The sequence below is a fragment of the Schistocerca nitens genome, chromosome 6, assembly GCF_023898315.1.
Source record: "Schistocerca nitens isolate TAMUIC-IGC-003100 chromosome 6, iqSchNite1.1, whole genome shotgun sequence".
NCBI classification, from domain to species: Eukaryota; Metazoa; Arthropoda; class Insecta; order Orthoptera; family Acrididae; genus Schistocerca; species Schistocerca nitens.
This window is the reverse complement of record NC_064619.1, coordinates 152,983,661-152,993,227: the sequence shown is the minus strand read 5'-3', so window position 1 is coordinate 152,993,227 and position 9,567 is coordinate 152,983,661. Positions and strand designations below refer to the sequence as shown.

Genomic DNA, 9,567 nt, shown 5'->3' with positions numbered 1-9,567 from the left:
TTATCCTTATTTGTCCTGTCTTTATACTCTTGGTTGGGTACTAACGCCCTCTATTAGTTTTCGTGTCCTCCGCATGTTATTTATTCTGTGGTGCCGCGACTTGCACGTTACACCACAACGCTCTCTGCCACCTGCTCTGTGGAATCCTGGAGCGTCCAGCTGAATGCCTGGAACGGGGCCATTTCGTGAAACTGCCCCTGAAATGCTTGGTTCGCGCCAACAAGCCATGTCGATTCTAGATACAGTGTTGCCAGCATTGAAATTTAGACAGGCAGCAACGACTTCCACTTTTTCTGCCAGCACTGTCACTCTGCCAGAGGCAATTCCGCGTCCGCTGGTAGTATCATTCATCATCCACAGATTATCAGGAAAATTTTTTGATCAAAGTATTGTCAATGACCTTTCAGGCAACAGTTCCGACTACCCCCCCACCTCCTCCCCCTAGTGACCGAAGTTCTAGCAGTTCTTTGTGTATGACTTGTTTCCGAAGTGCTGGTCCGGTAATACCCTCTGCAACCTAATCTCCAGAGTAGGTGGAAACTGTCTGATTATCAGTGTTTCAGTGCCTCCTCCGCCAGTACAGGCTGTGATTCATTTAAATGTTGCAATAATGCAGTAAAATTGGGCCGCGCCGTGGTGAATACTATGCTGGCAGAAAATGCTTTCAGCTTATGTGAACAAGATTCCTGGTCTAGATGTCCAGAACGCCCGCAGTTTGACTTCTTGTGCAGTCCCACCTTGTTCAGGAAACGGATGAATCGGTAGTTACTGGACGGCGGAGGAGCCTGCTTGCAGCGAGGTGTACTTCGTTCGCCTCCTCCTGTTTAACGTTGCCATTTCCAAGTTGATCCTTCATTTTCCCGTGTTCCTGCTCGGGTCACCACTGTAGGGTTTTCGTGAGTGATGCGCTGGCCCAGAATGATAGCACACAGAGTTTGTTAGTAAACACATTTAACAGACTCAAAGTTTACACAATACAGTGTCGCTAGGTCACAAGATAACTCGCCAAAAAGAATACAAATAATTCACAGAAGACAAAATTTATTTCTCTGTAACAGTCAAGTGCTACTTGTGATTTCCCGGTCGATCTTCAGGACGCTACAACAGGATTCGACGTCGCAAAACTAAAAAGTGGGGAAAAATGTAAAGAGTTTGAATTAGAAATAAATAACCGTTTCGATGTACTACAAAATGCAGATGATGAAGAAGACGTGGAGAAAGTGTGGCACACTGTGAAAACAGCCGTGGCAGACGCTGCGAATAAACTGCAGGGTAGAAAGAAAAAAACAGGGAAATAGAAGTTGGTTTAGTGAGAAATATCTTTCTAAGATACTCTAAATCAGTTTCATATCAATGAAACCGAGCAGATGATTCCCTTTATTTCTAAAAAGGTATACATTAACTGGATTCCATGGACGTTGTCTAACAGTAGAATGTATAATATGAGCAGAAAGTCATATTTTTGTCCTCAAACTGGTCTTCGGGCACAGTAGATATGTCAACAAATTAATGCTGACGCCTTTACCTTTTATTTGCTTGTTCATAACCGTATTTTACTACCCGTTACATGCTTTAATATAAAGGTATTAAGGGAGAAAACATACAAAGTCAAAAGTGTTCTGTTTTTTTTTTTCGTTCCTTCTTGTATTAAATTAGGTTTTCTTGATTATTTTACGACGTGCTCTGTCTTCTTCTGCTGGTTTAAATTTCATAAATTTGATACATAATTTCCTGAGTTGTTTGTTTCCCTTCAGTTAAGCGACGTTAACTTATAACGAATAGTGCGTTTGTTTCCCTTCAGTTAAGCGACGATTAACTTATAACGAATAGTGGTATTTATTTCTAGGGCATGGTACAAAAAAAATTTCATTTATTTTAGGTGTTTATTTTAGATTAATGATAACAAGTCTTACAACAAAAACCCGAACTTTTTCTTCTAAACTCTGCACAGTTATCAAAGATGGACAAACAAACTTACAACATGCTGTCTCAGAAATAAGACTACGAACTGATGCAACTGAAATTCAATCTGGAGTTCAATGTGTCTCACATTTTCACAATAACGTTATCTTTTGATTCATAAAGAGCACACAAGGATGCGAAGTGCAGACGGTCTTAAAAATAATCTGCTCCAATAGAGTCAAAGATTCACTAAAATTATATCGATAGATGATACGTAATTCATATGTTTTGTATTCCAATTCATTTCAGGTAAGGTACATAAAACAACAGGTACCATAAAAGACTTTGACGGTAAATAATTAGACGCACACATAAATAGCACAGATAAGAAAATACGCATATAGAAATGGTCTATAATGCGGAAGAGGTGTAACATATACACACAGCGGACTTTGGTTGTCGTTAACACGTATTTTCTGTACAGTTGTATGCTGGAGTCGTTCAAAGAATCCTTCCCTGCGCACATCGATAAGCAAATCATGACAGTTTCAAAGTCAGTTAAATCTAAATTTCTGCCTCTTTCCATCTGTTGAGAGTTGGCAACTGCTTTCGGAAACATCTTGCTGAGGCAATATGATAAAAATAATAGACTTTATGTTTACAACATTTATGTCTACAGCTGCTCACAAAAACACAGTTAAGCTTTTTTGGATCTCGCAACGTAACGTAGCCAAATGCCAGAGACTGGATTCAAGATGAACGAACGCGGATCCATCTTCAGCTCCTTGACAGTCCGGCTGCAGGTCTCTATGTTGTAGCGACTGAGCAAATTAGCCAGTCCGATTTTGGTCTGCATCAGGCCGAATCGCATACCTGTGAACGGAAATCATTGTACTTTACTTTAGAGAAGGCAAATCAAAACATACACACACACACACACTCTCACACATACGAAATGCGCGTATCCCATTGTCACACACTATCTTTGTTTTAAATTTCATTCATTGCTGTTCCATTATAACTTCCTCCATTATTTTTATCATCATGTGTTCGTGTCACATATGTATTGTTTGTCCGTCATTCCTATCCTGCAGTGTTTCATAGACTTCCGTACGAAATTATTCTTATGTTTTCGAAACTTCTGTGCTCCCTCATTGTACATGAGAAAGCACAGACTCTGAGATTTTTTTTCTCCTTCAGATGAAACAGTATCCCTTCCACAACGTTTGTAAAAAAGAAGGAACTGTTGTAAGATTCAGAGACACACGATAATATTTTGTATTCTTCTTAGTTCATTAACAAATTTTAGAAGAAACAATTTGCTTTTATCAATTCTCATAAATCAATCTTGAAATTATTGCATTAAAGTACATGATGCTATTCTTGTTGACTACCTTTTGAAGAAGATATGTTCCCGTCTTTAGGTTCACTGTTGCGGAATTACATTAACAGTTTTCTCCTCCCTCCCGCTACTAAAATATATCTAACATCACGTCTTTGTCAACCGTCCTTGAAACCTTAAAAGTTGACCTGTCCACACATACACACTCACCATTTTTAAAACATAGTCGCACCATGTTTTTGTCTTATTTTAATGTAGAAAACCGTCCAACTATTCCAACAATCAGTAGTAACATGTAGGCCACGTAGGTGAACAACTAGATATTGGAGGGCTGTGCCAACCCAAACAGTGCGCCACTGTCTCCATCAATATATCGCACTCTTCGCCCCCCCTCCCCCCCCCCCCCAGACCCCATGCCACTCTCCCCAGCTCACAGTAGGGAAGAGGTATGTGGGACCTCGTCTGCCGACGGCAGGATAGTGGCGTACGGCGCTATTATATTGTTCCTATTTGAGCTAGCTACATATATGTTATTTCGTTAGGCTCTTTCCAGTGTAAAAAATTGTATTTCCATTAAAAAATCGTGTCATAATTCGGCAGGTATAAACTTTAAGGAAACATTTTCGTCGGTTAGAAAATTCGCCAAATTGTCCAGTAAAACTCTGCGGAAACCGCAACTGGATATTTATTTCCTCGTTCCAGTTATATTCGACGTTGCCTGCCTTACCTGTCACACTTTGTACATTGAAGGGTGCCTGTGTGCGACATTTTGCGCAACGTACACCATGCCTTCTTCAAATGGTTCAAATGGCTCTGAGCACTATGGGACTTAACATCTGTGGTCATCAGTCCCCTAGAACTTAGAACTACTTAAACCTAACTAACCTAAGGACATCACACACATCCATGCCCGAGGCAGGATTCGAACCTGCGGACGTAGTAGTCGCGCGGTTCCGGACTGAGCGCCTAGAACCGCTAGACCACCGCGGCCGGCTACCATGCCTTGTTCCTCAGCCTTTGACAGAATTAGACAAAGTAAGAGCGGCCTTGGTCAGAAGTCAGAGAAGGTCACTCCACCATTTAGTACTTCAGAATTGATGTTTCCTTAACATAGGATAATGCCTACCATCAAAAACACCCGGTAATTCTGTCGTAGAAACATTGGCGGTGCGTGCTCTTGCATTATTCAGCATGAAATAACAGTAGCTGTTTGTTATCTGAAAAAAGAGGTTGAGTATATTGTTCACATACCAAGGTACCAGAGGTTCTAGTCTGGTGGAAATGATCGGTCCAACATTTCGTGTCGCACCAACAGCACACCAGTTTCCTATTTTCACGTCGTGCAGAGGCTCATAATGTAACCGATGATGGCTGTCAGTACTTCAGCGTCGATTGTTTTGCAAACTCACTTTCCTCGATAAAGGCAGCCACGTTTCATCAGAAAAGATGAGCAATTCAGCATAAACCCATCCATAATGCAGAGACTGCAAGAGCCTATTGCAGTACCGACGATGTGCAACAGTACGATTTACTGACTGACACACCAGTGTGAGGTGCTAAACAGCGCAACGATTTACTCATACTTCTTTCCAAGGTCACGTCTAACGCATCTTGATCCGCAAAAACCGATACGCCACTCGCCAAAGTGCGAGAAACACGACACGGCGTACATAACTGCATGGCACCGGGCTCACATACCGCCGGACACAATACTTCAATCATTCACGATAATAGATGCTTCATGTCTTGAATTGTTTGTTAAATGTTATGTGTACGAGTACACAATTCTGAGTGCCACACGACTGAATGTGTCTCTAAAAGAACTCTTGGTGACATCACGTATTGCGAAAGAATCTGTCCCTCAAGATAATTGGCTCCCTTTTACTACAAAATGCTGAAATTAATCTGCAAATAATAGCCACCTTTGCAGCTTCTGTGACGTCTTGTAGGTACGGTGTTAATTAGCTTTCTTGTACTAAACAATAAAGGTATTTTGAACGGATTAACGACAGTAGAAAATTACGTTACTTACTTTAACGTTGCTCTATCGATGTCTATTCCTGTCCCCTCTTACTAGAACTCAGAATGAATGCACATGTCAACTTCCAAAAAGCTATCACCAACGATTAATAGACAGTGAATTGCACACCATGCACCAGAACCATATCGCAGTCCTTTTGTGAGCAGTGTCACTTTCAGATAAAAGGAACTTGACCGAGAGAAAAGGAGAACGAAAGCGAACTTCATTTAACAATGTAATTCGCCAAACAACCGTGCAATTAAGATGTTATTTTATTTTATTTTCGCTGTCAGTTTCGGCAATTCATTATGCCATCTTCAGGCCCCATATGCACCCCTCGTAAGTAATCGATGTTGACGTACTGGGGCCATAGTTCCTGGATGGCTTGAATTCGTAGCTCAAGTGCTTCGAAAACGTGACTGCAACCATGCTTCCTTCGAAGACTTGGGGTTCCAGTCAAGTCTTCGAAGGAAGCACTTGAGCTACAAATTCACGACATACAGAAACGTATGGTCCCAGTACACCAATATCGATTAGGTTTGAGAGTTGCATATGGGGCCTGAAGATGGCATAATAAACTGCCGAAACTGGTAGCGAAAATAAAATAAAATAACATCTCAGTTGCATGACTGTTTGGCTAATTTCGTTGTTAAATAGTTGATTACCCGCTGTCCATTGTCCACAATGGATCAACAGAGACAGAAAGCGGATTGTTCTGCTGATACAAAATTTGGGTGGAGCTATTCAAATTTCCTTAAAAGTGACCCATAAATAGAGTGCGATGTAGAAGGCTGATCTATTTCCGTTGTGATCTTTTTTTTTTTTCAGAAAGGAAGTCACAGTTACTGATACTCACCAATACAAACACGTGGGCCATCACCGAACGGCAGGTAGACGAAGTCGTGCCTGTCGTTTTTCTGTTCCTCCGAGAAGCGCTCGGGGTCGAAGTGCTGGGGCTGTGGGTAGTACTGCGGGTCGTAGTGCAGCCCCAGCACGGGTATGATGACCGAGGTGCCCTTCTCCAGCACCCACTCCGTGTCCGGCACTTTGTACGCCTGCGTCACCTCGCGGTTCAGCGTTGGTACCGGCGGATACTTTCGCAGCGTCTCTGAAAAAGACGTGCAGGCGCCACTTCACACTACAGACCTGCATCCTCATAATGATCATAGGGCCATTTTTGATTCGTCCATTTTACAGGAGGCTAATAGTGTAAGTAGGCTGTTTAGGTTTTTATGTTGGTACGTTGGGCAGCTGGAAGTTAACAGCTCGTAGCGTTGCGCAGTTGGAGCCGCCAGCAGTGGTGGATGTGGGGAGAGAGATGGCGGAGTTTTGAGAGCGAATGATCTGGACATGTGTCCATCAGAGACAGTAAATTTGTAAGACTGGATGTCACGAACTGATATATATATATATATATATTATATATATATCACCCACCTCCCCAGGAGTCGTAACTCCTGCAGAAATAGACAAACATAGTATTATAATCATTAGTAATCAATATAAACGCTGCATGGCTGTGTAAAACATGCAGTTGCCTTGGGTTAAATTAAATGCTGCTGCTTCGTAATATAAAACCACTACAAGTCGTCAAAAGATGGAGCAGCTGCATGCAAGTACTGATAAGAGCAGCGTACTACGTCACATTTCCTCCAACTGATAAAGCACAGAACTGGGCGCGGCAGGAAGTAGCGCGCCGATAAACCGCAATGGCGGACCGGAAAAGCAGCAATTCTGCGGACCGCGCTTAGTTAGAACCCCAGATCACCTAAGTAACAGATTGACCGTCCTTACGGCGGAACAGGCAACCGTAAAAATAGTTTTCCCGTCGGTCAACAGATGTCGCAGATGCTAACTGACCTGTCCATGTCGCGGAATTGGCAACGCTGTATCTTCGGTGACGTGAATGACGCTGATTTGTGTTCGGCTAGAGCGCTGCGTGCGAATTGCATTCGTCACACAGCTGACTGTAGACTACGATCGGCTATGGTTTTTCCCGAGTTTTCAATCGAAGAATGTAGATTAGCTCCTGTAATTCTACAAACCAAGTTTATTTCTACTGTAGGGATACTTCTCACAATCATATGCGAAATGAAATAAATGGAAAGTAACACACAAATATTTCTCTGTTTAAATGCAAACTGTATTGCAGTCGCATAGGTTTTACCCTCGCCTTCCATGCCGTCTATTTCCTCTTTGTTATACAGCTCTTCCGATACGGATTATGGTGGTAAAAAAGATCTCCACGTGCAGGTTAACATTAGGAAATTTTCAAAATCTTCTCAATGCCTTTGAAATATAATCCGTTAATTTACTGACAAATATTGCACTGAGCAGTGAGTTTCGCGTCCTGACATTACCGACATAATTATTTTCCTACCCCATTTGTTTGCTTTGTCAAAACCAGCGGACAAAATAATCTTATCTCAATATCAAAGATTTACATCGTAGCTGTAACTAGAAATCTGTGCGGACAGGAAAAATGCCGCCGTCCGTATGTGCACCGCATCCACAAGATCATTATCCACATCTGCCAAGTTGCTTATCCGCATTCTGAGATATTAACGTTTTGTAAAGCAGTTTAACCCACCACTGCTCTGAAAAGAGACTTGTGCCTGGCCTGAATTTTTGTCTGCTGATGTCCGCACTCGGTTGTGATGCGAATTAAGGCTTGACATTTTTCAGTGACAGTCATTTCAAATTTAAATTCTTTTACTTTGCATGTAACTTATCGTAAGTGATATAAGAGTGGCACAAAACGATGAATTTTGGATTGTTGTTGAAAGGGGGCTGCAAACGCGGTAATATACAAATGAAAGCGTGTTTTTCGAGCATATTTTGGCGGTGTCAACTTTGAAGAGCCGCAGACGTCAAACCATAATTATGTTTAAAATTTACTTTGTACAGTTTAAAGATATTCGCAACAGACGTACGCTTTTATTTGCAACGCAGTTACTACTAGGGATATCCGCACTCGAGCAGACCTGTTACTACAAGTAGTGTTGTTTTCGAGTGAAAGCTGTGTGAGGATTATTAGCGTACAGATAAAAAAAATTAAAATAGGCAGCGTCTATAGTTTGCATGCTATGCTCGTTCTCTTCTATTCTCTTCCCTTCATTCCAGTATAAACGCTTGTTCATACGTATAAACGAATGGCAGTGAACATTGTCGAATTATCTATGAATACTTATTTGCAGCAGTGTAAACGAGGTTTTACACTCGTTCACTTCGTTCGCTCTAGTATATACCAGGATTTAGAGGGACTGATGACCTAGCAGTTAGATGATGGCTATTATTCATTTATCCCACTGTTGCGATGTCAGCTCTAGAGCCATTTTAAAGTACCAAGGGAAAGGTCTTGTAAGGTAATGCTTCTTAAATTGTTTACCAAATGTTACCACACTATGCTTTGCATTTTGTTATCCATATCTTATATTGGTTTCAGTTTTCACATTGCACTCAAAAATGCCTCTACAGCCAAAATTACGATAATGAAGTGAATAAACAGTTTAAAAAAGTCCAAATTGCAGCAAAGATTTCATTTAAAAATTATGATATGATTATTGTACAGGAAGGGCTGCCACGTTATATCAGAATATAAGATCGACAAAATTTAGATAGGATCGAACGCTTAAGGTTCTTTATCAATTCTTACTCGTAACTAATTTATTGATTTACCTGAATTTAAAATCCACTCGCGTAACCTTTCTTTATCTTTGACGGGAAATCTGAACATTTTTAGTTCAGGATTTGTTCGTCTACTCCTTCCACAGTTGATATACTCGCAGGCTCTCGGCATGACGACTCGATCCACTACCACCGGTATGTCCGAAACAGCTGTACTTCACAGACGCCAAATAGTGGAAAGCTGCAGGCGTTCGGCTGATGTTGCCACATATTTCACAGAACGGAGTGTCATCTAGTGGTTGATTCCACAAGTAAGGGTGTGACGCTGTTGCCGCCTGGTGGCCGTTCCCTGAAAAGGGTTGCCTGCTAGACCATGCGATCGGGCAATCTGTTTCTTACGTGATCTGGGGTTAGAACTATAGCGCGGTCCACCGAGCCCTAGCGGCAGCCAGGCGAACCTCATTCAAGGTCACCCGCCTTACGTAGCTGCAGCGGCTATATATATATATATATATATATATATATATATATATATATATATATATATATATATAATGACTTTTGAACACTATTAAGGTAAATACATTGTTTGTTCTTTAACAAAATCTTTCACTTGCTAATTATGCCTATCAGTAGTTAGTGACTTCAGTAGTTAGAATCTTTTATTTAGCTGGCA

At 41.4% G+C, this 9,567-nt stretch overlaps 1 protein-coding gene across 4 annotated transcripts in view; it reads right to left on the bottom strand.

The window, feature by feature from the left end:
* Positions 1-1,425: 1,425 nt before the first annotated feature.
* The window catches only part of LOC126262663 (probable cytochrome P450 6a14), a 103,463-nt gene continuing 95,321 nt past the window's right edge, over positions 1,426-9,567 (bottom strand). For all 4 annotated transcript variants that reach the window (XM_049959434.1, XM_049959436.1, XM_049959433.1 and 1 more), the window contains exons 6-7: positions 6,121-6,372; positions 1,426-2,775 (exon numbers count right to left, since the gene is read on the bottom strand). In XM_049959434.1, coding sequence (XP_049815391.1) covers positions 2,600-2,775; positions 6,121-6,372 — 428 coding nt within the window. In that variant the 3' untranslated portion in view covers positions 1,426-2,599. The remainder of the gene's footprint in view (positions 2,776-6,120; positions 6,373-9,567) is intronic.